Genomic DNA, 27,716 nt, shown 5'->3' on the forward strand with positions numbered 1-27,716 from the left:
TTAAAACATAAAACATTGTATTTTTTTATTATAATCAAGACTCAAAAAGAAAGACAACAAAAACAAAGACAGAGGAGCAGTGAAAATAAAGTGCAAAATACTTTAGTGTCAAATTATTAAAGGATTCACATCAATGGGTTTTGCTGACAGATGCTAAACAAAACATCTTCATTGATTCTTCATTGAAATACGTATCTACTTTCTGTAAACCTAAAGCAAATCTGTGAGAACACAAAGACTGAATGATGGGAATTAAATCTGTTACACTGTAATCTACTAAATCCATAACTGCTTTATATGTGATCATTTTGTTTCCAAACTTAAGAGCAGCGAACAAATTCACGGGTGTTTGTCGAAAACGTTGAGAACCATTCCCTTGATGTTTTCTCAGAAAACACTGCAATTCGTCAGATTGTCTTCACATAACATCCTTCATAATCCACAGTTTGTTCCCTGTAATCTGAGCACTTCAGTTTCCAGGCTGATGAAGATTACTGCAGGGTTCAGTCAGTCGGCGCAGCGAGTTGGTTTGAATTCAAACGTCATTCAGTGGAGCTGCAGCCTGTGTACTATGTGTTCAGTGGGGAGGGCGTGTCGTGTACGGCGACCACGGTGGACTCGCTGTAGTCGCTCGTGGTGCTGAACTGCTCTGAGTGATTCCCGTCCGCTCTGGACAGCTGGAAGCCGTCCTCTGATACCGGGTTTGAGTTGGTGATGCTGCCCGACACCGAGCTGACCCCCATGCTGTTCAGAGGAACGCTGCCGTTTACCGTGGACTGGGACGTCATCGGACGAGGTTTGGAGCCGGCCCTGCCCCCCAGCAGTCTGGACTCATGAGTCCGTCTGGCCAAGAAGACGAGAAAACTATTATTTTTCTAACCAGGCTGCAAACATGTCGACATTTTAACAGCACAATAACGTAAGAAATCAAATAAGTATGAAGGTGTATTAGGGCCATTGTTGATGAGTGAACTTTTGCCAACAAACTCAGACATTTTCAGATTAATCTAAAAAAAAAAAAAATCTAGAAAAATGTGTAAATTTCTGAATATTTTAGACTTTTTAAACTTAGGAAATGTTCTAAGTTTTGACTTTTGCAATTTTCCTTTTAGATGTTTCTGAGTTTAAATAGTTGAAAATTGTCTAGGAAAAAAACAACTGAAATCTTAAGAATAATTGTAGAAATTTTCTAGATTTTTTTTTTTTTTAGAAATTTCAAACATTTGCATTTGTTAATCCCTGAAAAAGTGACATTTTAAATTTTGCAACAACAAAACAAAAAAAGACTTTGGAAACTCAGAAATTTCCATGTTTTTTTCTAGCAAATTTCTGAGATTATTCTAAAAATATTCAGAGTTGTTAAATTTGCTCCTTTTTTTCAATGACCCTATAGCACAGGTGTCAAACTCCAGTCCTCAAGGGCCGGTGTCCTGCAGTTTTTAGATGTGCCACAGGTATAAAACACTGGAATGAAATGGCTTAATTACCTCCTTGTGTAGATCAGTTCTCCAGAGCCTTAATGACCTAATTATTCTATTCAGGTGTGGTGCAGCAGAAGCTCATCTAAAAGTTGCAGGACACCGGCCCTTGAGGACTGGAGTTTGACACCCCTGCCCTATAGCATCATAAATAACTGTGTTTCCAAAGGCAAGGCACTGAATATATTATTATTAAACTTTCTCCACTGTAAAAACACAAAATCTTACTTTTGTCTAGTTTCCAATGCAAATATCCTACACTTGAAATAAGATAAAACTAACTTGCAAGTAGCTTTTTAATAAAGATATGGAAGTTTATTTTAAGTAAACAATTTAATATTTCCAAAAAATATTGTCTGTCACTTTTTAAAACATGTATATCCAAGAATTATTGACTTAAAACAAGTTTATTTCTCCTGATGAAAAGTTACTTCATCAGGGCAACAGAAAAAAATCAGATATTTCACACGGGGCCGGATGCAAAGCCTGAACGCTGCAGAAGGCATCCAGTTCTCCCTGAAGTGGGTAAAAATAGGTCCAGCTCTGTATAATCAGGCCAATTCAGTATGCAGGAATGTCATCTTACCTGTTGTACGTCTTCATAATGATGAGAACAACAGCAAGAATGATGATGATGCCGATGACAATGACAGCAATCATAGCCCCAGAGCCTGAGAACCAGACAAAAAACAGATGTGAATCTGACAAACAGCTGCTTTTCACTTACATTTACAAAAATCACATTTTATCTTCTGGCTGTTAAGAGTAGAAGAGTCAAACTTTAGACTCTCCTGCAGGGGTCTGCAACCTGTGGCTCTTTCAGACCTTCTGCAATGGCTCTTTATAACTTTGTCTAAAAGTTATAAAGATTTAACTAATGTTTTTACATATGCATGCAAGTTTTTTTTTTTTTTTTTTTTTTAAAAAGGTGTTTTTCCAGTTTTCCTGCCATATTAGCATTAAATTTCCCTAGAGAATGACACTAAAAGTACAATTAATATATTTTTAGATCTGTTTGTTGAAAACTATGTGGAAACTGGAAGTGTTTTATTTTTTTTTCCATCCCACAGAAAAAAAAACCCCATCTCTGTTTTGGCAAATTTTTATAATGATCCTTATTTTAAGTTATAAAAAATAGAAATAACATGGGGATTCTTTACAAACGGAAAGTTTTTCCATAAATATGAAGAATGTAAACTTGCTTCTTACTCTGGATCAGAATTTGTTCTTTAGATTTTGTCACGGAGGTTGTATTTGAAGGAACTGTAGTGCTGGGCGCAGTTGAAGCAGATGAACTCATTTTCAGCAAAAACCTGCGAGAAAAAGAAAAACTTTCAGCTTTTTTCAACAAATTTGAGATATTGAAGAACATCTACATTAGTTTCCACTCAGATGAAGACGAGAAAATATATTTGAAATGAAAAAAGAAAGAAATATGTGGCACAGCAAGTTCATTTGTACAGCTCTGTTTTGGCACATTCAAAGTGCTTTCATCAGACAAAACTGGAAAGCCACGTTAGACTTTCCTCCTCAGCGTAGATTTCAGATCCCTGTCTAATCTAGTGTTGTGCATCACACAGAGATCCTCTGTTGTTTCAGAGGATCCCTCACTCCGTTCAGGAAACGCGCTGCACACAGCCGTGGGTCAGGGCTGTCCCTGCAAATGATCCCTCCCGGTGGAGACAAAGGTTCGCTCAGAGACAGCCACTCAGGCAAACTTCCTATTTGTGAAAACATCACATCAGCTGTCACTCAATGGTTAGATTTACTATGAGACTTACGTAAAGCTGCAGTATGCGAGTTTTTTAAATAAAAATATGTTTGTCACCATGTCGTTATGAAACAGATAATCTGTGAAAAGATCAAACTCTTCCACCGCCTCCCTGAGTTGCTTTGCTAATGCACCGCTCTCGAACAAAAACAACCAATCACAGCCAGAAGGCGGGTCTTAGCGCTGTCAATCAATGCTGTTAATGTGCTAATGGCAGAGAAACAACTCACTGTCACTGTTGCATTGGTGGCTATGCTTACTAACCTTAGCATTCATAACATGCTATGCTAACTGCAGCATATCAGCAAGGATGGGACGGGGGAGGAAGGCACAGCATGAGATTGTGATTGACAGCGCCAAAACCCTCCTCCTGTCTCTGATTGGCTGCTTCCAGTTAGCAGTGGGAGGAAGGCAGTTTTTTCTTATTAAAGTTAGAGCTCAAACTTTTTTCCATTTTTGTTTAAACTGTCACTTTGTCATAACAGTGAGACAGATAATCTGTGAAAAAATCTAGCTCCTTTGTCTTCTCCCAATGCTAACTAGAAACAACCAATCAGAGCCAGGAGGCGGGTCTTAGCGCTGTCAATCATGACTCCCTCTGTTGCTCTCTGCTACAGTTAGCAGATAATCGGTCTTCCTGTTACGGTGAATTGTTCCTCCGCCATTAGCACACATAACAGCGTTTTCCTGAGGATGATTGACAGCGCTAAGACCCGCCTCCTGACTCTGATTGGTTGTTTTCTTCATAGCAGCTTAGGGTGGAGATGGAGGAGGTTGATTTTTTCACAGATTATCTGTCTCATCTTATACTGTGGTGATATGGTGACAGTTTTAACAAATATGTAAAAAACATATTTTTTTTATTAAAGTTGCAGCTTTAAAGAGAGTTTAACATATTGAAATTTTCTCTCACTCGACATATAAACAGGACTAGAATTCTCAAAATGATACCTAAAATATCACATTATATCTTATCACATAATGTGCAGTAAACATTTTAAATTCAGGTAAGTCACAGTAAAGCTGCAACGCGCCATTTGAGGCTGAACCACAGCGGCTCATGGGAACAAGTGGAACTATCTTGTCAAATTTGCATTGACAGTAAAAAGCTGAGAACCTCGGCGGATGGAAACTCAGGACATAAAACCAGTCGACTGCGTCTTTCCTCTCTGAATCTGATCCACTGTCAAATGAACTGGAATTTATGCAAAACATTTCAATTCACAAAGATATTGTTCAGCTACATAAAGATATAAACCACAGAGGTTAATCAAAAGATGCTACTGACTGCAGTTATAATAGGAAATTTTATTTAATTTTAGTTTGAAAAGTAAACTTCACAGAAAAGGCTCAAGGAGAAAACAAAAAGTGGAATTAAATATGAAAATCTGGGAATGTAGCTGGTGCTTTTCTAAAAATTTCTGTAAAATTCTCTTTTCAAACTTAAATGCTATGTTTGTTTTTTATTTTTTATTTTATTAACACTTACATGTAGACAAACGTTTACTTTGTTCAGGCAGCTGCAAGTTCAATCAGCTCAGATATTTTGAATTTTCAACTAAATCTTCCCTCTCTGCTTAAAATACTTTTATTTTTGTGTTTTTAACTCAATTAAACGATAAAAAGACCTAAATTTATTTTTAGAACAGATCATTTTTTTATTTCATTAATTGCAAGCTTTTGGTTTCCTGTGTAGTCCTGAAAAGAGTATTCAAGTTATCCATGCAGCTGTACCAGGGATGCACTGATATAAAAGTTTGGGCCGATATCAATATCCATCATTAATATATTGATAACAATATTTAACGATTTTAAATATATTTCACCACCTTATTGACATTCTTTGGAAAAAAACCCCAACCACAAACAGATGGAAACAGGATGAAAATAAATATCGGTTATTTTTAGCGGTGAGGTTTTAATTATCGGACCGAAATCGATACGTAAAAAAATGACTAATATCGGCTAATATCTATCCTAATCTTTAAATTTAAAGTGATGAAGTAAAAATTTTCCTCCTGCAGATAGACTATAATCTATTTTTATGTTCAGCCACATATTTAATCATTTACTTTTCTATTCACAATCAACTGCATATATTTTCACTAGTCAGCGCTAGCTGCATGATTTAAAAAGAAATATTTTTAGCTTGTAAGCAATAAAAAAGCTTCTCCTTGATGTCTCCTTCCCACGTTTATTACCAATGTTTTATCCTATAACTTATGGGAAACTGCAGCTGCTCACGCCGGTTTAACAAAGTTTACAAGCTTTGCATGTCCTGGAGACCAATGGGAATTAAAACTGACCAGGCTATAAAGAAACTTGACTGACATGAAAATAAAGAAACAGAAAGTTGAAGGAATCAAGATTTATTTTTTATTACCTAGAGATGAAAGTTGTGTTGGATGTTTCTGTGTGCTGAGTGAGTTATGCGGCTTCCTGCTCATCAATGAATCTTTAAGCGTTGACATTAAGCACAAAGGTTAATAATGACGTCCATCACTCACTGTTTACAGACCTGACAGCTAAAGATAAGTGATTGGATTGTTGCATGCACTGGAACCGAAAAGGTTGGCAACCCAACTGCTTCGGCATCATGAAGAAGGATATCATGCAGCGAACGATGGAAAAGATTGATGTGAGCAACATTAAACAGAAAAGGACAGATTTACTCCAGAAATATACATGTTTAAACGATGATAAAATTATTTTTGCCTCTAGATCATGTATGTCAAACTCAAGGCCTGTGGGCCAAATCTGGTTCGCAGAAACTCTTTCTGTGGCCCTCAGAAACAGAACCTGAAAAAATAACATTTGTGTGCTTGAATATTATTTTATCAGTCAAATCAGGTTTTATTTGCATAGAATAGAAGAGGATTCTGACGACATAGTATTACAACTTTATTCTCATATTATGACTTTATTCTTGTGATATTATGACTTTTTTCTCAAAATATGAATTTCTTCTTGTAATACTGTGGCTTTATTCTACTGAAACGACTTTATTATCATAGTACTATAACATTATTCACATAATTTTATGACTTTATGCTCGTAATTTTATTTTATTCTATTTATTCTTAGTACTAATACTCTGTTGTACTGTTGAAGTCTTGATTCGAGTGAATCAGAGGTTGAGCTTTAGTTGAGTACAGAGACTTCTTGGTCTGCTGGTGTGGGAACAATCATCTTATCTTGAATGTGAGAAAGACAAAGGGCATTGGTTGTAGATTTCAGGAGAAAGAGGAATGTGGCAAACACTATTTCCTTCATGCAAGATGAAGAAGAAGAAGTAGAGGAGGTGGAGGAGTAAAAATCCCCTGATTTCCACCTAGACAACAATCTGGAGGCGCTACAGAGATATTCGATTATCACAGAATCTTAACTTAATCAATATTTGCAACAGATATTCTATTTTGGCTGTCTGAAGCACAAATGTTGAGTTTGTTATTTAGTAACGAGACGTTTACTGAACAAGCTCGGCAATAAAGACAGAGAGTTTTTTTTTAAAATCTTCGGTGCTAGAATTTAACTTTTTGTAAATGTTTTATAATGTAGTTTGGTGCTTTTCTCTCTGCTTTCTGACAAATCAAATCAAATCAAAATATATAATGTGCTACCTTCTCTATAACTAGAGATGCACCGATCCGATATCAATATCTGCATCGGTGCAGACATTGGAAAAAAAAATCTAGATCAGGTATCAGGTGAAAAAACAATAATGGCAGAACTATTCAGTCTAATTCTATGTTTTGTGCTCTGAGCAATGTCATGTGTTACTATTTATTTTACATTATATATAGAACAATTTAAAAGGTTTGTTGCAGATTGTTTTATTTTTTTTTTACACATTTTACTAAGACAGTCAACCTATTGTTTTAGTCAGTTTCTGTTAAAGTTGTTTTACTTTAGCTTGTGAAGCTTCTGGAGTATTTAAGTGAGTTGTACTGGTTCAGAATTATCAGATAAATGTGTGATTCAGTACATTTCTGTCTGTGTTTAAAATAAATGTTTTAAATCAGTTCAGCTCTGTTTCTCTGGAACAGATCGGTATCAGGCGATGCTGGACCTCAGATATCGGTATCGGTATCAGAAGTTGAAAAAAGTGGATCGGTGCATTCCTAATTGCAACATGATAAAATCTGAAAAAGTTAATCTCTCTTGCGGTGAATTGTCCCCAACCAAAACACAAACTAGCTGCATGACAGATATGTTCCCTCCGTAGTTTCTGCGTCACATAAAAACAGATAATGCTGATTGAGATGCCGCAAATTCCTTGGAGAAACACCCACTTTTCACACCTTAAGCTAATCACATGTAGCCGCTCCCTATCCCGATGCCGCTCCATAATAATACAACTATTCATGGCTCAACTCTGACTAATAATTACACCCTATTTCCTCTGAAGAATGATGGCTGAATCATTCAGGAGAGAGTTGGACTTGCTTTACTGGAGGCGTGAGGTGAGATAATCTGTCACCATTATAACTGGAGAGGTAGTTTCCAGGTTTTAAATGAATGAATCACTAGTAGTGATGTCCTTCTATAAGCTGCTCTAGCGTAGCAGGCTCTAAACGCATTTTATCTATGATTAGAAGTACCAGGAGTCATAAACATCCTTTTTTAAATCATGAAAACAAAAGAGAAATTAGTTGGTTACAATCAATTCTCAGAAATACCGAACTGAATGACAACTAATGTTGACAAAACACAATTTAGCAATTTAACCAAATAAGAAAAGCAAATTAAAATCATGGAAAATTTTGTTCATGCGATAAATCATTAATAAACAAAACTGGCGTGTTTTCAATAAGCAAATTTATTCTTGTAATTCAAATTTGTGCAGTTTTATAGTCAGTGGAAATATATCTATTGTTGTAATTTTTGTCTATTCAATAACAATGTGCCTGGGAGAGGAAAATGTGTGTGACTTGAATTTAACACCATAAACCTCTAAAGTTGAAATACAGAATTATCATTAAACAAATCAATTGTTTTTAGTTGTTTAATTTATAAACTATTTATAAAATAGTTTATTAATGAAGTATTTTTGAATACTTCCCCAAAGGAAGTTAAATGTTGTCATAACTCGTTTCATTGAACTATTTTCAAAAGAGTTGGCATAAACAGTGATGCTGTGGGCAGGAAGAATCTCCAGTAGCAGTCAGTGTTGCATCGAGTCTGACAGGCCTCTGACTGACTCTTTTCAACTCCATATTTGATGGATATTTGGGGTCGTACTTCAGGTATTATTTGAGACAATGCCTTGTTGTCATGGTTACACAACAAAACAACTACAGAAGAAGAAAAGTAAGAAAAATAAATCCTTCCAGCTGCACAGCGTCCAAAACAAAAGTTCTGGTTTTCAGAAACCCACTGCAGCCGTTCAGTTGTTTAAAAACCTCTCAGTGACCAAAGTTTGCATGCAGAAGTGCAGAAATGTCCCTGTTTTGTTTTCACCAGCAGCACAGGAATGGATTACATGCCCTCGGTGTCCCGACAACTCCAGTTACAAGCAGACTTGGAAAAACAAAGAAAGGACACACTGAACCCGGAGATTATGTCTTTGTGTTCAAGAAGCGAACAGGTAGCTTATTCAGAAACAACAAAAGGGCTGAACGAACTCACTGGATAAAGAAACAAAATGAATCGAGAGTGAGAGAGAAAAACCTCCTCCAGCCTGCTAACAATAAAGCTAACTAGCATAGCATTACGATAAAGCTAACTAGCATAGCATTGAGCACAGGACTGGGAACGACACTGATTTAACATCCTGGACTTCAACATGTTTTAGCTTTGAATTATTTTTGATGTTGATGTTTCTTTGGTGCAGAAGCCATTTTGTTAGAAGTCCAAATAAATTTCTGTTGTTTTCACTCATATTAAAAGTTGCTGTGGTAAACAGTAGTGATGTTGATGTCTATTCTTTTTAAATGTGTAACTTTATGTTTTATTTAGATTTCAAAAATGCTTTTATTAATTATTATTATTACTATTGTTATTTTTTGATGGAAGAAGCTTGTTAACCCATCTGTATGTCACTGAAATTTATTATATTTATAAATGAAACCGGCTAACTTTCACATATTGTTCGATGTGCTCCATCTCATTTCAAATAAATAAAGAACAATGTAAGAAATATTTTCATGTAGTCTATTTTTAAAAGTTTCTGAGACCAAATCCTTCATTTAATCTAATTTCACATCGTCTCTACAAGTTCTATTGCTCAGATTTTTTGTAAAAGTTTTATAATTACTTGCACAAAAATGTTTTTCATGAACATTTTCAATTGTAAACATGCTTTTTTGTAAGTAATCCAGTTGCATACAAGTGCTGCTGATAAATTCACTTCCCCATTTGCTGGTCTTTTCCCAGTAATAACTGTTCATTTCTCTTTCCGCTAACTGCTGCTATTCTCAAATGCTACAAATTCAATATCCTCTCTTCCGCCGTGAGTAAACAAATCCTGTGCTCCTTTTGTTCAGACAGAGGAACTCTTCAGTTTCCTCTTTTCTTTCCACCGGGGGAAAGAACAGGCGAAGCTGAAGGGCATTTGGGCTTTGCTCTCCACAGAACGGTCTCCAGTGCACATAAACACAATCAGAGTGTGACCTTTACCAGGTTTCACCTGGCTGTCAATATTTGAGAAGGTTAATGAGGAGAACAGAGAGCCTATTAGCAGCCTTAGGAGAGCAGATATGAAATTTGAGTTCAAAGAAGTGGACTTCCCACTTTTCCAGCTGTCGCGTTGATGAGAGATTTAGCTGTGACATTTATTGATATGGATCAGCAGAATGACGTGTCACGACATGAGACGTCATTCTGCTGACTGGCCGAGTGATCGGTGGAAACAGTAGCACGACGTTAATAAAAAGAATAAATATGGGAGGTAAATCTTAAACTTAAAGGCAAATATTATGACTGTAGAAGCAAAAATCCCTCATAAAAAAGGAAATTTTATTTAAAATACCAGCTTCCAGCGTTCAAAACAGATTACTATAGCAGAAGTAAAGTGTTTCTTTCTGAAGCAGGAGTTTGATTGATGCATTCATTGAAAGTGTCCTAAAGCGGCCTGTCGAGTGTTAAACGAAAAGAAAGACAGAAATGGAAGAGCAGTTTAGAAAGGACAAACAAAAGACTTGACTTGTCTTCACAGTTTGTGTAGCTACTGTTATAAAAGGTTCTGGTGCTCATGTTTGGGACACCAGATTTGTTAATAAATGAATAAGTAAAATGTTTTAAAATGTCTCTTTTTGCGTTGTGTAAAGCCCAGTGAAAAGAACTATTTCTATTCTCCCTTAAATGCTCTGGATAATCAGAAACACAGCAGAAACATCAAATCTTACCAAGTACTTTTGCTTAGTTTCTAGCACAAATATCTTACTACACTTGAAATTAATATTATGGGAGACAAAACTAACTTACAAGTAATTTGTTTGGCAAGTTGTAGGAGCTTGTTTTAAATCAATAATTCCTTCATATTTTGGAATTTTCCCCTCATGTTATAAGAGAATAATCTGCCAGTGGAACTAGCACTTTTTCATAAATATTAAGAAATTATTGACTAAAAATATCATATATCTTGCTGAAAAGTTATTTTTCTGTTAGTTTAATCTTATCTCAAGTGTCGTAAGATATTTGCAAAAGAAACTAAACCAAAAATACTTGGTAAGATTTTATGTTTTTGCAGTGTAATTGTTAATAGCGTTGAAGTTATACAATGATTCAATTTATTAAGGAGAGAAAAACCAAATCAACCTGGCTATGTGCGAAAGAGTAAAGGCTAACCCCATTAAATCAAAAATCAACCGTTATTGACAGTTTTTCACCAGCCATGAGATCAGAAACATTAACATCTATTAGCATAGAAATGTTTGCAAAACCTTTGATAGGGATTTAAAAATGGCCGCCACAGGAGTTAGACCAAAAAGACTAATAACGTCTGTCCGAAAAACATTTTAATGTTCCTCAAAACTATTAGGAATTTCAGAAAAAGAGCGCCATGCTGGCAGGTAAATGTTCCTCTCTACCTGAAAAGGATGAAGATGAAAGTACGACCTTTACGGTTACAGGACCAGGATCCCAAACACTCCACTAAATCCAACTCTGAATGAAAAATTAACGGTTTTTCTGTGGCCTACTCAAAGTCCAGACATAAATCCGACTGAGATGTTGTAGCATGACCATATAAAGGCAATTCAACCTTTAAAACCCTTCAGTGAGGCAGATTGTTATCGCTCTTCCAAGGTTATTACAGGGGTGTTTAAAGTGCGGCCTGGGGCCCATTTGTGACCCTTGAAACGATTTTGGATGCCCTTAATCAGAAATTCAAGGAAGGTCAGGCAGTAAATACAGATTTGAAAAGATTTACACAGACAATATAAGATATTAAAATGAAAAATGTAAGCTTTTCATTTTGATTTGATTTAATTCATTTGTAAAAAACAAACAGTTTTACTAAAAAGTAGACTTGGGCATTCCCCTTTCATAAACTTTTCAAAATAAAGCCAGAGTGAAAAAAAGACACAAAAATGTAGAAAAAGATGATAAGCCTGAAAAGGTTAGGATGCTGTTTGATATATATATATTTTTTAATCTGGAAAACCTGCTAAACATTTTTATGTTTTAAATCTACAATAATTTGTGGCTGCTATCATGTTTACTGTCAGGTAAAAATGAAAACAGTAAAATAAAATAGTTTTTGCAAAAAGAAAAATGCTAAAAAGTTTGTGGTCCCTGGAGTTGTTTGGCTTTCTTCTCTTGATAACCAAAATCATCATTTGATATTTCTGTTGATTATTAATACATGTTGGATAATCAGAAGCATTTATTTATATAGCACATTTACAACAACCTCAGCTGACCAAAGTGCTTCACAACAATCACAACATCACAGCAAGATAAATAATTAAACAGAAAATAAAATTAAGTTTGGTAAAATAAATAAAATAAAAAAAATTTGTAAATATTATAAAATTGGCACAAATACCAACACTAATAACATGAATAAAAACTGAGACATGATTAATTTCACATGCATCAATTTCCCCACAAAAAAACCCCAAAAACTTGAGTTATGTTGAATTTATAAAGTACTAATTTATGAATATTTTTGTTTTCTTTTCTGAGTATAGATAAACATGAGTAGATTATTTCACTAATAAGACATTTTTAATTTTTACTATGTTATAATTGAAAAAAACCCAAACTGTTAAAAAATATTAAAAAATAAAACTTAAAATCTCAAATCAGTGCAGTACTTTCTTCCCTGAGTTTAGATAAAAATAACTAGTTCCACTAGGCACATTACTTCAGATTATTTCACTAATAAGACATTTTCTTTTGTTATAGTTGAAAAAAAATGGTTGAAAAGTACAAAAAACCAAAACCTTGAATCAGTGAAGTATTACTATATATTAATATATAATATATATTGTTTTCTTCCCTTACTATAGATACAAATTTTCATCTGGCAGATTATTTCACTAATAACAAGACATTATTCTGACGTTGTAGGTGAAATAATTTGCCAGTGGAGCTAGCACTTTTTCATCAATATTAATGAAATATTGACTTAAAACAAGCTCAAAAGTTACTTATAAGTTAGTTTTGTCTAATTTGCACCACAAAGTGGTTTTGCAGTGCATTGTTCTCACTCAGGTTCCATCACAGCACACACACACACACACACACACATACCTAAACATGTGTTATGTTTAGGTATTTAAACATGAGATAACTCATGTGTAACATAGAGATATCTCAACAATCCAGCCAGAAAAACGTAGAAACAGTTTTGTGACCTACCAAACGGACTCCTCTGTGTTTCAGCTCAAGCCCTTCCCAGGTGGGCGCTGAGCAGCGATGGTACCCCCGCTGTCAGCTGGCCGAAGGAGGCATAGTCCACCTGTATGAGCCTGGTAGATCACAGCAGGTCTGCTCAGGGTGTCAGACAGGAGAAATGGAGGAAGACAACACAACTTCAGCTGTAATAAAACTAAAATATGAGACAAGGAGAGGGTTGAAAACCAAGCAGAGGTGTGTCGGTGTGCGGTTTCAGTGAGTATTAAAGGAGGGAGGAGAGAGACGGGGTAAAAGAGGAGGAGACTCCACGTTTGCTGTGCAGAGAGGAACCATCTGAGGCAGCTGGTTTTTCCGGTCCTTCCGCCCTGCTCTTAGGCGTGCCTGATCAAAATGAGCTGCTCTCTCCATAACCTTGGCCTCTGCAGAGTGTCATGTTTGCATCTCACACATAAAGGTGCCGAGTGCTTGTAGTCACGAGGTTTGCATGCAATAAAAACATAAATCAGGTTGTAAGTCAAGTCAAGCTTATTTGTAGAGCACATTTCAAAAGTACTTTATGTCAAAAAGATGTAAAACAGTCACTATTTATGAATCAAGCAATAAACTTTACATTTTATCAAATGCCATCATCAACACAGTATGCAGAAGATGGGAAGAGTAGCCAAAAATTTTACTTAGTTAATAAAAGTAACACTACTTCAACATCTTTTTACTCAAATAAAAGTAAATTGTAGCCAAGGAATTACTCAAATAAGAGTAACAATGTATTTGGTAAAATGTCTACTCAAGTACTGATTAACTGATCAAATCATTTAATGTTTAAAGATTACATCATCAGATGGGCCAATAAATAAAGTTAAGTGGAAATTTTTGTATTTTAAGGATAATAATTTTAGTAAAAAAAACAAACTAAGTCAAGCAAAAGAAAATGTTTCCAAATTAGTTTCTTTCAATAAAAAACTTATGAAACTTCAACAAAAACTGCAGGTGTGTCTGGTGAATGTTTGGTTAAAACATGTTTGTTTTTCATTCAGTGGGCAGAAAATCCAGAAATTTTACTCAAGTAAGAGAAGAAATACTTCATAATGAAATTACTCAAGTTAAAGTAAAAAGTAGAGTGCTGTAAAAAAATAATTTTTTTCAAATAATGTTACTGAAGTAAAAGTATTTGAGTAAATGTAACTTGTTACTACTGAGTTGATAATATGTTGAGTAATTGCTGCATTTCCATTCACCATAAAAATTATTTGACATTTTAAAAATGGAAACATGGCGATTTTTAAAAAATAAGAAAAGTTCTTCCTGTATGCCAGGATGAGATGTGTTTTTTGGGTTTATTTCACAAAGCAACAATGACATATTTTTTTCTCGCATCACACAAGTCATGTGATCAACAACCAGATGTTGTTGATCACGTTGGACGATCATGTTTTCTAATGACTTTTCGTGTGAACAAACTTAATTATGTGTGATTTTAATTGTGTTTTTTATTTCATGGAAACACAGCAATTGTAAAATTCTGTTTTTTTCTACTTTAGTGGAATATTGACTTAAGTTTTGTGCACATTTATAATGAAAACACAGCTATTACTCTACCTACGGCTAATCAAAGGAAGATCCAAACAGGTCTTTATTTAAAGGGACTCAGTGTTTCGGTTGTTTAGCAGTTTACTGAAAGTTCGTTCCAGATCGGAGGAGCATAAAAACCAAATGATGCTTCTCCATGTATGGTTCTGGGGATGCAGACTAAACCAGGTAAGTAGAGTAATAAATCTACTTATATTTGCACCAACACCTTTTGAATGGAGTTGAAAATTAACTAACTTGTTCAAAGGGTATTGGGTGGATGAGGAAAAAATGCATCACTCCTGTTTTTTCTCGTATTCTTGTGCAAAACAATAATCTCCATTTAAGCGCTCAGTATGAAAGGTATTCCCTGCACAGGAACCGCCGTCATCAGGATCGAGCTTCACTTTCCCTCCAGGGTTTGGGTGGAGCCCATCATGACAAAGCAAGCAGCATCATTGCTTTTGTACAAAAAAAGTGTAACTAAACTTCTCCTGCATTGTTAGGAATCCCCTAACATGCCGAGAGTGATGCAGATGACCCGCTTGTGTGTGTCCCATTATGTGACCGTTAAGAGCATAAAAGGTGGAGGTCAAGTTTCACAGGGGAGGAAAACCACAATAAAAAAGGGAATCCATCAGTCTCCATCCAGTGGTGGCGCTGCAAACATCACTGGGTGCTCCAGTTGTGTAAGAGTCTAAGTGTTTTCATTCAGACACCTGCAGGAATAACAATGACTGTGAAAATGTGATTTCAGGAAATTCTAGTCTGTTCAGTAAGAATGACAGGAATCCTTCGAGAGGATCTTCAATAACGCCTAACAAAACAAAACGATGGCATGAAAGCTTTGGCTGTTTAAGCTTTTAAAAGACAATTTATAAAGATAAAGTACTTTAGTCTCTTTTCTAGTGCAAATATCTGCACACTTGAAATAAGACAAAACTAACTTACAAGTAACTTTTTAGCAAAATATAAGAGCTTAAGTCAATAATTTCCTAATATTGACTTATCTTGTTAAAGTAAAAATATTCTGCCGGAGGAAATAATACTTTAAAAAAAAAATTAAATTAGGGAATTATTGACTTAAAAACAAACTCGTATTTCTTGCTGGAAAGTTACTTGCACGTTAGTTTTGTCTTATTTCAGGTTTACTAAGATATTTCCACGAGAAATTAGACCAAAAATGCTTAGTAATACTTTGTTTTTTGCACAAAACCACTTGGAAGTCATGCACTTGATTGACAAGTGAGAATTTCTGAAAATAAAGTTATAGTAATATGACAAGTTATAATATTTCAAGAATGAAGTCATGATATTATGAGAATATATCTGTAAATAAAAATATTAAGGCTTAATTCTCACAATAATTGAACTGCCTTGTTGCTGAAAATGTGCTACATAAATAATAATAAAAAATAAATAAATAGTACTAAGACTTTATTTTCATATTATTATGATTTTTTCTTGTAATTTTTTTATTTTCTTAGCATGGTCCTAGTAATGCCATTATAACTCATAACATGTAATAAAAAAGTTATGGTTCATGAGAAAACCTATAACTATTATATTATGGATTTTCTCACAATAAGAGAAAACTCAAGTTTTATGAAAATTTCTGCCAATCAATTAATCGATAGTCAATCAATAAATCAATACATTTTAGATTAACTCACTAATCGCTAACTTGCATCGATTAAAGTGAGGCAACAAATTTCAGATCATTAGTAGTCACAACACTTAAAAAGTTAATCATTTTGAACCAGTTTCTATTGTTCTGCTACATAAAATCCACATTTGGAACATTGAAATTTGTGGTTGCAATGTGAAAAATTGTGAAAATGTTTGCAGAGCGTGAATACTTTTGCACAACACTTACCTTTGAAGCTTCTGGGCCGGTTAGCACCCACCTCTGACCTGCAGCGTCGCCTCTGGTAGGCGTGCACACGTCAACATCCAACAGTGAGGCTCATTGTGAGGAGGAATTCCCTGACCCCCAACCCCACGGCGAGAAAGAGGAGCTTTCCGTGCCTCACCTCCCAGCTGCTGCGCTTTTCACCACATGAGTGGCGCTCTTTGTTTTGCAGCTGCATCACAGGTGCTTCAGACATAAAGTTTGGAGTTGTGCTGATTGCGAAAGCAGCAGTGGAGGTATTCTGTTGCTCTTTCACCGTCACAGACCTCCCTCCACCGGGGGGGCCACAAGAGGAAGTTACAGCTGTAAAATACAACAACACAAAAAATCCTTCTGCATGCATCCCTGATTTAATCATCTGTTACATATTAAATCCTTTAAATAAACAACAATTTTAAGGAGGATTTTGTTGCGTGTTTTAGTTTTCAGCAGGCAGATCAGTTTTGTCTGGAAGCATTAATCAGCCCCAAAAGAATCAAAGCATTTGATTTATAAAGTAACCTTCTGTTTCATCTAAACCAGGAGTTGGCAACTCCAGGCCTCGAGGGCCGGTATCCTGCAACTTTTAGATGTATCTCTACTTCAACACACCTGAGTCAAATAATGAGGTCAATAGCAGGACTCTGGAGAACCTGATTGCACTTAGGAGCTGATTCAGCTGTTGGATTCAAGTGTTTTGGACCAGGGAGACATCTAACAGTTGCAGGACACCGGCCCTCGAGGACCAGGATTGCCCACCCCTGATCTAAACCCATTTGATTTCTTTTTAAACTTGACAATCAGAACCGACGCATCAAAAGTTTGGCTCTGCAGCAGAAAAACACCCAGAAAATGAACGACATAAAGGCATGGCTTTTAAAAATGAGTCTTTATGTATTTCTCTATGTGAAACAAATGGACTTCCTTACTACACAAACAGAAGCAGATAACTGTCAGAGACAGAGAGACCATGTCTGAGAAATAGGTACAGAACATGTAAAATACACATACTGGTATCATACAAGTGTAAATTATTGCTTGTTTTTGCTATGTTGTTTTCTGGATTTCTACGATATTCAGACACGATATTCAGATCTCAACAGAAACGTTACAACAGTGACAGTATTAACGGTATTATTGAGCTATTTAAGTTCCCCAGAAGTAAATGAAACATTCAAACCGAGTCAATGTCGAACAACAACACCAAGACAGTTGGTTTTGATCGAGCATCTTCAAGATACATGTGGTTTTTTGTTGTTTTTCTTTTTAACGTTTTTTTTCTCCCCATTACAACAAAGCCAAGGAAAAGCTGTAACAAACTGCACACTGAGAGGTCAGCCTCAGCAAGAAAAGAAACAAAACACTTGGCATATGTACATAAATATATATCTTCTTCTCAACTGTGACCAAAGTGCACCAGTTTAAATCTCCATGATTACAGAGTAAAAAATAAAAAGAAATGTGTTTCCTCATGCTCTGCTGCTGCGTTTTCTTTTAAACCATCAAAATGTATCGGCTCCAGTAAAAAGTTCACTCTGTCAGAGCGCCGTTTCTCAGAGACACAGACGCTTAGAACAAACAAAAACACAGAGTAGATATATTTTTTTTAATTCCATCTGCTGCGCCGTCCTGCTTTCCGCCAAACCTCAGGTGAACATGCATCCCAGCAGCTCGCTCCTATAGATCCAAAAGGCCTAAAGGGTTCACTGGAGTGTTTCACTCACTGCAATATAATGTGCTGGTGAAAAAGGCTGACCAGGTGCTGAGCTTGAGATAAAAGCTTTGCCTCAAATAAAGAAGAAACTCACACTTGCATACACACAGACATATCTTTTTCTTAATGCTTTGCAGCCAAACAAATAGATTTAAAGCTGCCAAATGACGTAAGATTCAGACACCTGTTACAAGCAGTTAATCATGTTTCTTCATCTGGTTAAACAAGCAGGTGAGAAAATGCAAAAAAACACTAAGAATCCATTTGCGAATAAATGCTTTGGTCGGTTCATTTCATGTTTTTTCTTTTCTCCCCCGCATCAGTCGGCTGCAAAAAGAACCAGAGAAACCATTTTGACATATTTACAGCACGTTTCAATTCACAGAGAGAGAAATTCTCAGTGCAAAACAAGCAGTTGGTCAGAAAACCTGACAAACTGCTGAAAGCAAATGAAAGGGATGTGAAAATACAATTTAAAAAAAAGAGAGACAAATATCACAAACTCTTTTAAGAATAGGAGGGATGAACTGTTTTCCAATCCATCACGTTTTAGCAAAACTCGCCGCCAACACCAATTCCCTGCCATCACGAACAATAGCAAAAAAGCTTCGGCTTCTCGTCTCCAGAAGTAACTAGGCATGCAAAAATCGTTGGGTTATCAAATACAGAGTATGCATACACATCTAGTTAGCAAAAAACACCTTTCAAAAAAAAAGAAGACAAAAGAAGAAGCAGAAATAAAGAAAGTCAAACAACCAGCGCATCTTTGTTAGTCACGTATGGCGCTTCGTGCGGTGTGTGACGTTAAATAGGTTTCATTTTCTTCGTATGACTTGTTAGTATTTGTGTTTCAGTACATATTTTTCATAACAGAGTATATACATGCAGAGAAGAGCGGCAGCATCACACACTCGGTCCTGATGCAAGACAGCAGATTTGAAAAAGAAAGTCTAATATATCTTGAAAGGAAAAACAAAATGTCTGGGGTGATCGTTGTACAAATGAAGGGAAGAGGTGAGGGACGAGCAGCAATGACAGCTGGGAGTGATACGTGACAGGTGCCTGTGTTCGGACAGGTACGTTTGCCCCCCCCCCTTGTTGCTGAAAACTGAGGGGGTGGGGGGTTTGGTGGGTGGGAGGCCAAGCCGCCGCTGCCCACGCTGTCCGCAGAATGTGATGAGTGTTTGTGTGTCATCCATTCCCTTCCGGCCGCCTCATTCCATCGCCGCGCTCCTCCAAAAACACCGTCGTTCGAAGCAATGTTTTTGTTTTTAGCTTGTAGTTGAACTGAAATGAGGGGCGTCGACGCTCTCTGTGAGTGCAGAGACGAGAGAGAGAGAGAGGAGGGAGGGGGGGGCAGGTGTGTCACGGGCTTTTTAAAGGGTGCGGACGCCGCGCCGCAGTCGGGAGGCCGAGGAGGCGGGGTCGGGGCGGAGGATTCCCCCACCGTCCCCCCGTTTAGTTGAAGACGGCGGGAGGCCCGTCGGGACGTCTGGTCTGGACGATCTGCTGCTTCGGCCGCACCGCCTCGTCCTCCTCCGTCTCACTCTCGCACACGTGGACGACCACGCTGGGGGTGGACTCTGTCCCCGCGTGGAGCTCGTACTTTTCACCTGGAGGGGAAATAAGACGACAATCAATCAATCCATAAAGCTTATTTATATGGCACATTTCAGCAACAAGGCAACTTCAAGTGCTTTACATCATGAAAAGACAAGAATAATGAAACATTCTAATATTTAAACATTTTTTATTAATTGATTAATCAATAAATCTGACGATTAATTGTCATAATATTTGATTAATCGGAAAAAAATGGCACATTGACTGCAAAAACACGAAATCTTACCAAGCATTTTTAATCTAGTTTCTAGTGCAAATATCTTAATACATTTGAAATATGAGAAAAAAAATGTTCATCAACCATGTTGCAAGTAAATAACTCCATAAAACATGGAAAAATGTTTTGTTAAAATAATCTGTCAGTGGAACTAGTACTTTTTCATCAATCTTTAGGAATTATTTACTTAAATTAAGCTAATATATCTTGCAGAAAAGTTACTGGTAAATTAGTTTTGTGTACTTAGATATTTGAACTATAAACTAGTTGGTAAGATTTTGTGTTTTTGCAAGGTTTTGCAGATTTTGATTTAACCACTTAAGCCAGTTTTTTATATGTTAGAATACATTATGGATGCAAATATTTATTTTTTAAAATAAGAAAATAAACATTTTATTGCCTAAAATGCAACACAACAAGATTATTTTGTGAATTTGAACCGGGTGAAGCTAAAATTATTCCACCTGAGGAGTTTTGGATAAAACATATTTACAAAGGTGTTTTGTATCTTAAAAGCAAAATGAATGCATTTTTAGTAACGTTTTGGATTAATACTGCACTGATTATGTTGTTTTGCCTTTTTTATAGGGAATACTAACGGCTGATATGAATAATCAGATTTATCATGATGAATTGATCATTAAAATAATCGTCAAGTAATTTAGTAATCAATTAACTGCTAACTGGAGTACATAATTAAGCCCAAACTATACAAAAATATATATCAACATTGCATTTAAAAACGTAAATATGTTTTACCTAAAATACCTCAAATGGCTTACTTGGTTACTTGGTTCAAACTCTGTAAAAAGAAATCTTCTTAAGCACCTTTTCCTTTCTAGTTATTAATCAGTTATTTCACAAATTAATCAACACATAAGCCATACATTATATCAATGTTATTTTGAGCAAAAAATGAACTGATTTATTTATTTATTTGCATTTTGACAGCATTTCTAATATCTTATAAAATAATCTTCAGTGGTTCGATGAAAAATGTACCGAATGTGACAATTTTTAAACGTGATTAATCCTCAGAATAATTAATTACCTAAATAATCAGTGGGACACCTAATATATATCTAGAACTACAATGGGATGGTTTAGATCAAAGCATATCCAGAATGTCCCAGTCAAAGCCCAGGCCTAAATCCAATCTAGAATCTGCTGCAAGACTTAAAAATGAATCTGAGAGAAACTGATATTTTCATTTTGCAAAGAAGAGTGAGCAATTTTTTTTTAGTTTTTTCAATTTGAAAGAATTTTTTTTTGAAAACCGTGCATCATTTTCCTTCCTGCTTTACAATTATTCACTTAATTGTGTTAGTCTGTTGGAAACATGGAGAGATTTGTTTCTGCACATGTAAAACCAGGTGAGATGAGAGTGGCTACTTTAGCAGGGAACTGCATGTACCAGCCAAATTGAACATCAATTCAAGATTAAACAAAAAGCTCCTTCCAAAAATAATCCAGATGAATTCAGATTGAAAACACACACTTAGATTGTATCTCGGTTGCCATGTAGATGAGATCAGACAGCTGGCAGGCGGAGGGAAATGTGTGTTGCGGTGCCAAACACAGAGATGGAGGCGAACGGAGTGCTGCAGTTAGAGCAGGCGGCCGACAGAGGGAGCCAGCGAGCTGCGCTGCGCCTTGATCTGATTTCAGACGCCAGGATTTGAGGTGACAAACAAAGCCATTTTCTGATGCCTCGTGTTCCTATGGCAACGGCAGAAAGTGGCCTTCTGAACTAGACTCGCTGTCTGTGTGAGTGTTTGTTTGAGATAATGTAGTTTTTCTTTTTTTGTTTTTTTTTTTGACGGAGATAATAAAAAGTATTCAGCTGAAAGCAGATTTGGAAATGTGTTTTTCACTTCACACAGCTGCTGCAAACCTGATGAAAATCTGCAAAACAGTAAGTGTTTTCAATACAAATGTGTGCAAATCTATGCCAATATTCTTCTAATGTAAAAAAAATGCAATTGATGCATTTGCATTAAATAAATAAAATTAAAATCACATGTGAAGCAACTTTTTACATGATAAGTCATTAAAAATCTTGGCAGATTTAAACATATTCATATTTCGGCCATTAGGGCAAACGTCGGCGTCTTATTCACACTTTATGCTTGTCTGCGGTGTTTTGAGAAAAGTGTAGTTAGCGATTTTGAAGAAGAATTTTTGATTCAATATGTTCGAATGACGCTGAAGTTTTTCTGAACTGTGCAATGCTGTGAGAACTGCCCAAAATAAAACAACAAAAAACACAAACCATCCTCTCCTACAACATCCTATCGTGTTCTTCGTCATTTTCGCCAGTAGTAACATCCGTTTGTTGATCATGTGACTCGTGTGATGTCAAAAGATCATCGATTCCGATAAAACCACCCTCATGCTAGAGCAAAAACTTTTTATAGAAAAACGTGTGCTTTTTCGAAATTGTTGTTTCCAATTAAGCAAATTTATTTTCGCTCAGTTTGCACATTTTTAATAGAAACACAGTTAATGATTGCAAGACGTTGTGCTGCAGAGCTGCTCTATGATGCCCTGTGTTTGATCTCACATTACTGCTGCAGCACATGCAAGTCTGCAAGATCAAACTTTAGCAGAAAACTGGGAACCAACTGATTGCTGCATAAGCTTTGCAATCCTCTGCCTCATTAAACACTCCACTGTAAGCTTTCTGTGTTACTTTTGCACCCTGTCAGCAGTCTCATGCATACAGATGGTTAATAATCACTGCAGAAACCAGGCTTGGTGCAAAACGTAGCAGCAGTAGACTTATGAGCTCAAAAAGCTTTCAGATTTTCACAAGATATAACGACAACGGATTCAAACCAGCTTATTAAAGAAACAGATTTATGACAACCTCTAAAAGAGAATACTAGCTTTGAGGAAATTAATCACAAAGGACTTGAAAACGTATCATCAGGATTTTACATGATAGACCAAAACAAAAGTATTGCATAAATGTGAAGTGGGAGAGAAACTGTACATGGTTTCCAACATTTTAAACCCCCCAAAAAGAAAGAAATAATCTGCAAAAGTGAGTCAATTTATATTTCCTCTTTCCTCTGATTACTTTAAATAAAATCCAGTACAGCAAATTGACTTAAAGGCAACCTTTACAACCAAAAAAGCCTTTTTTACCCTCAATTCAGCTAAACAAAACTTGTTTAGAGTCACGAATGTAACACGTCCTTTCCACGACAAAAGGAAACGTACAATTTCTGAGCACTATCTACCATAAAATCACAATTTAACTACTATTTTTATGCTTAAAAAATAAAGGAAATCAAAAAAACTTCTGCAAAAATAAAATTGATGCATTTTCTTCTATGAAATGTTTATATTTTTAGAAAATATCTTCTAAAAAAACAGTTTTCAACGTAATGACAAGAAATATTACTTATGCTTTAAGTGTCATTCTGTTCTGGAAATTCAATGTATCTGATATAAAAAAAAACAGATAAAAGATCCATTTATTATTTGATCTGTTAGGCACATTTAAGTGTATCTTAAGTGCATCTATAAATTTCTATTAATGATGTTTGAAAACCCTGCACTGCAAAAACACAAACTTTTACCAAGTATTTTTAGTTTAGTTTTTAGTCAAATATTTTAGTACAGTTGAAATAAGACAAAACTAACTAACAAGTATTTTTTCAGCAAGAAATATTATGTAAGCAAATAATTCCTTAATATTTAAAAACAGACTTGATTCCAGTGGCATTTAATTTATAATGTCTTGTTAAGAGTGAATATAATCTGCAAATGAAGCCAAAACTTTTCCACCAATATTAAGGAATTATTTACTTAAAAAAAGCTCCTATTTCTTGCTGAAAAAATACTTGGAAGTTAGTTTTCTTATTTTAAGTGTACTAAGATATTTGACTAGAAACTAAACAGAAATACTTGGTAAGATTTGTTATTTTGCACTGCAGTATTATGGCTACTTTCTCGTAATTAAACATAAATTTGTGTGACTTTTCCTAATACTTTGCTGTACAATTCACAGAAGGGGTGCTTGGAATGAAAAACACTTTTTGAAAATATTTTCTGTTATTTGTAATTTTGGTTTTGGAAAAGAAAATGAAATGAAATGAAACTTTATTTCGAACATGATAGTAGTATAAAATCATGCACAAGGAACAAGGAATGCAAAAGACATATTTTTGTACCACAGTAATCTTAACATGCTCAAAAAGGAGTAGGAAGAAGTAAGAAACTTAATGACTCTTAAAGTTTCTGGAGTTCCTAAACTCATACAATATTTTCAGATGGACCCTCATTAATAAATCCAATCAAAAACAAAAATAAACTGGCTCATTAATTTTCCATTTTATCTGGGTTTACATATGTCTAAATATAAACATCCATACCCACACACTCATATGCGTTAGCCTCAATTTACATAAACACATTAGTGCTAACTCTCACCCATATTTATACATCTTGTGAAAATGACCTCTTTATGTTTCCTTTTAAATTGTATTACATTTTGACTTTGTTTTAACTCCTCATTTAACTTGTTCCATAGCTTCACCCCATGAATTGAAATACAAAAGCTCTTTCTTGTTGTTTGTAAATTACGAATCCTTAAGTTTGAGTAACTCCTTGAGTTATTTCCCCCTTCTCTTTCAGAAAATATGTACTGTATGTGCTCAGGCAGCAGTTTATTAGATGCCAAGGAGAAAAAATGAGAAAAAGCAATCAATTAAAATCCACAGGATCTGGTATGAAAAGCACGGGAGATTTTATTTTTAAGTCATATTGCCCAGCCCTAATTTCAATACTACTGCAAAAAACTAATTTCATCCTTTTATCAGAGTAGAACGATTAAAAAGCAGTACTGACCAGGTCCTAGCTTAGCCACAGCACACAGCAGGTCATAGTTGATGACGGGCGTGGCGTCTTCGCTCTGACTCCAGCCGACAGGCGGAGAGGCGGGTGGAGAGATCAGGAACTGTTTGACCGGCTGGGGAGGAGCCAGATATGACTTGTCGATGTCTTCATCGCCGTTCTGGATCTGTTGCACGGAAAACAAACACGTGATGAGTGTTGTTCCTCTACGGAAGAGGTGAGTGGCAGTAAAATCAGCAGGAAAACATATCATGTTCGCAAAAAATAAAAGGAACAAAATAAGATCCATGAATCTGAGGAAGCCGTTACACTTCCTGAGTTCTATATGTGCCATTTTCTAACAAAAAGCCACAGTTTGTGGCCCTCTTATGTTTAATAGCAAGCTTGTTCCGATAAAGAGATTTTGGCATTTTGATAGCTTGCAATTGCTGTAATTACAATACCTACACGAGGCTTTTATCAGAGCTCTAAAATCCATAATCCTCTTACGTCAAAGTACAAGAAGGTGCTGGAGGGTCATAGTGGGTGAAGCTTTTTGGAAAAAAACCAAACCCCCCCCCCCCAGAAAACCGCCAATTTAACTCAAGCTGACACGATGCAAAACTCTGAGGGGCTCAACCTGAACTGTCCTGCTACACTGCAAAAACACAAAATCTCAAGTATTCTAGGTCTAGTTTCTAACTCAAATATCTTAGCATACTTAAAATAAGGCAAACTAACTTGCAAGTAACTTTTCAGCAATATATACGAGCTTGTTTTAAGCAAATAATTCCATAATGTTGATTAAAAAAGTACTTGTTCCACTGGCAGATTATTTCACTTATAACAACCAATTTGTCCCATGTTATAAGTGAAATAATTAGCTAGGAGTAAGGGATCATTTACTTTAAACAAGTCCTGTACATCTTGATGAAAAGTTATTTGCAGGTTAGTTTTGCCTCAAGTGAAGTAAGACATTTGCTTTAGAAACTTGGTAAGATTTTGTGTTTTTGCACTGTACTCCTATTTGCATTTAGATGGAAGCTAAGTGGAACATAAGCAGAAACACGGGAGATAAATCACAGTAATGTAATGTATTCAGCAGCTCCCCTGGGCATTTCCATCTCAGACTCTCACCTGAGCGAAGTAGAGTTTTAGCTTCTTGCCGTTGAACTCGGACTCGTGCAGCTCGATGCGGGCGCGGGCCGCCGCCTCGGGGGTGCTGAAGTTGATCCGGACTCTCCTGAAGCTTTTGAACAACTGGAAAGTGACCTGGTCATCATAGATCCTGAAGAGCGCTTCAAACCTCTCCTGCAGAAAATCAAATAATAAAAAAAAACCCAATGAAATCTTGAACTTTGACCAAGCAACTCTGCTTTCCTGCCCATTTCAAGTGGCAAGGTAGATTATATTAGAGGAAATAGAGCATCTTCCTCAAAACATTACACAAATTTTGCTCAAAATAGTGATGCTGTTTGACATTAGAATGTCATTTCATTGTTCTGCTAATATAAAGCCACCTCTTAATTAAAATAATCTGCAGTTTACCATTAGCAATTCAATGCTAAATGACCATAATGTCCAAATTATCTCCCCGTTTTATGTACACCATCGTCTTTCTGGGGATCTAGTAATTATAATCTTTGTTTCACTCATTGATTGACTATCATGCCTTTTTCTTTAAATGTCAAGGTACTGATGGCTAAAGTGTTAACCATCAAAACTAACAAACTGAAGCATTTTGCACCCATTTCTGTGGCTTCTGGTCGGTGGTGAGCTTGCACTTCTATCAGACAAAGTCGCAACTTTTCTAAGCCGACATGTTAAAATAATTTCAAGAATCTTTTTACTTTATCCAAGAAAGTCGCTTTTAGTTGATTTGTAACTATTTGTTCATCTTGTTTATTGAGTATTTTATCAGTTATTTAAGCTGAATTTGATCTTTTAAGAAAAATACGGACACTTTGATATTCGATGTGATATTTCTCCTTTTAATCATCAGTCAACTGTTCCTCTTAATTTTAATACAATTGTTAAAAAGTCATGAGATTTTTTCGTATTTTTTGATAAGCGGTGAGATTTGTTATTATTATTTTCTGACTAATCATCAGAGGAAAGACTAATTCAAATTTCACTTGTTTCAGTAAAGTTCTGACTTCTTCCCCTGATCTTTTCCTTCTGCCTCAGGAATCAACCTTTAGTTTTTCTTTTTTGTAAAACTAATTTGTCTCCTTGGGCACCAATTTTCCCTCCTCAGCTGTGAACTCAATCAAGCAGCTCAGCAGGAGGGCAAAAAGGAAGAAAGCCACCAGGAGAGCTGATTTCTGAGTAATCAGTGGTGCTATTCGTTGATTCCTTGTCGACCATCTCCCAGCCACTCCAGTAGCTCAGATTCAGTGGAAAACAAAAAGGTTGATGGGCAGATTGCAAACTGGTAACAATCTGTTCACTGCCACAAAAACAGTCCTAATGATAATTTGCACTTTATGATTAGATAAACAATCATTTTGTGTTAAAATTTTTTGTCACTTGAATGTTTCAGATCACGAGACAAATTGTAATATTAGAAAAAGATAAACATGTAAAAAAGAAGGTTTTTAAAATGATAATTCCATATATTAATTGGAAACAAAGCTAGACAGGTCAACCAGTCCCAATGTGAAGATGCAATCAGCCTCCCCTGGTTAAAAAATTAATTAACTGAGTTCAATTTCTTTAACTACACCCACCCCTGATTACTGCCAAATTGGTAAAAATCAAGAAATAGCCTAACCTTAACCTGTCTGATAACAGGATGTAGGCTAAAAGAT

General features: G+C 35.8%; 2 protein-coding genes across 4 annotated transcripts in view; both read right to left on the reverse strand.

Moving 5' to 3' along the window:
* Positions 1–10: 10 nt before the first annotated feature.
* Positions 11–13,601, reverse strand: ncmap (non-compact myelin associated protein). Its single transcript, XM_032548208.1, has 4 exons — positions 13,057–13,601; positions 2,688–2,791; positions 2,065–2,149; positions 11–843 (listed from the first exon to the last, which is right to left on the reverse strand). Exons 2-4 carry the CDS (start codon positions 2,776–2,778, stop codon positions 570–572), a joined length of 450 nt encoding a protein of 149 aa, XP_032404099.1. The 5' UTR covers positions 2,779–2,791; positions 13,057–13,601; the 3' UTR covers positions 11–569.
* Positions 13,602–17,380: 3,779 nt separating this feature from the next.
* rcan3 (regulator of calcineurin 3) overlaps positions 17,381–27,716 on the reverse strand; it is a 46,281-nt gene continuing 35,945 nt past the window's right edge. For all 3 annotated transcript variants that reach the window (XM_032546920.1, XM_032546921.1, XM_032546922.1), the window contains 3 exons: positions 26,044–26,217; positions 24,922–25,093; positions 17,381–19,837 (listed from right to left, as the gene is read on the reverse strand). In XM_032546920.1, the coding sequence (XP_032402811.1) occupies positions 19,683–19,837; positions 24,922–25,093; positions 26,044–26,217 (501 nt within the window). In that variant the 3' untranslated portion in view covers positions 17,381–19,682. The remainder of the gene's footprint in view (positions 19,838–24,921; positions 25,094–26,043; positions 26,218–27,716) is intronic.

Source organism: Xiphophorus hellerii, chromosome 19 (genome assembly GCF_003331165.1).
Source record: "Xiphophorus hellerii strain 12219 chromosome 19, Xiphophorus_hellerii-4.1, whole genome shotgun sequence".
NCBI classification, from domain to species: Eukaryota; Metazoa; Chordata; class Actinopteri; order Cyprinodontiformes; family Poeciliidae; genus Xiphophorus; species Xiphophorus hellerii.

What these genes read in the sequence shown, in the direction of transcription:
- ncmap (XM_032548208.1), bottom strand. Translation starts at nt 2,778, where the DNA reads ATGAGTTCATCTGCTTCAACTGCGCCCAGCACTACAGTTCCTTCAAAT. An exon ending in AGAACAAATTCTGATCCAGA is followed by an intron (nt 2,150 to 2,687) that starts GTAAGAAGCAAG and finishes TCTGGTTCTCAG; the next exon opens with GCTCTGGGGCTATGATTGCT. An exon ending in ATTATGAAGACGTACAACAG is followed by an intron (nt 844 to 2,064) that starts GTAAGATGACAT and finishes CTTCTTGGCCAG; the next exon opens with ACGGACTCATGAGTCCAGAC.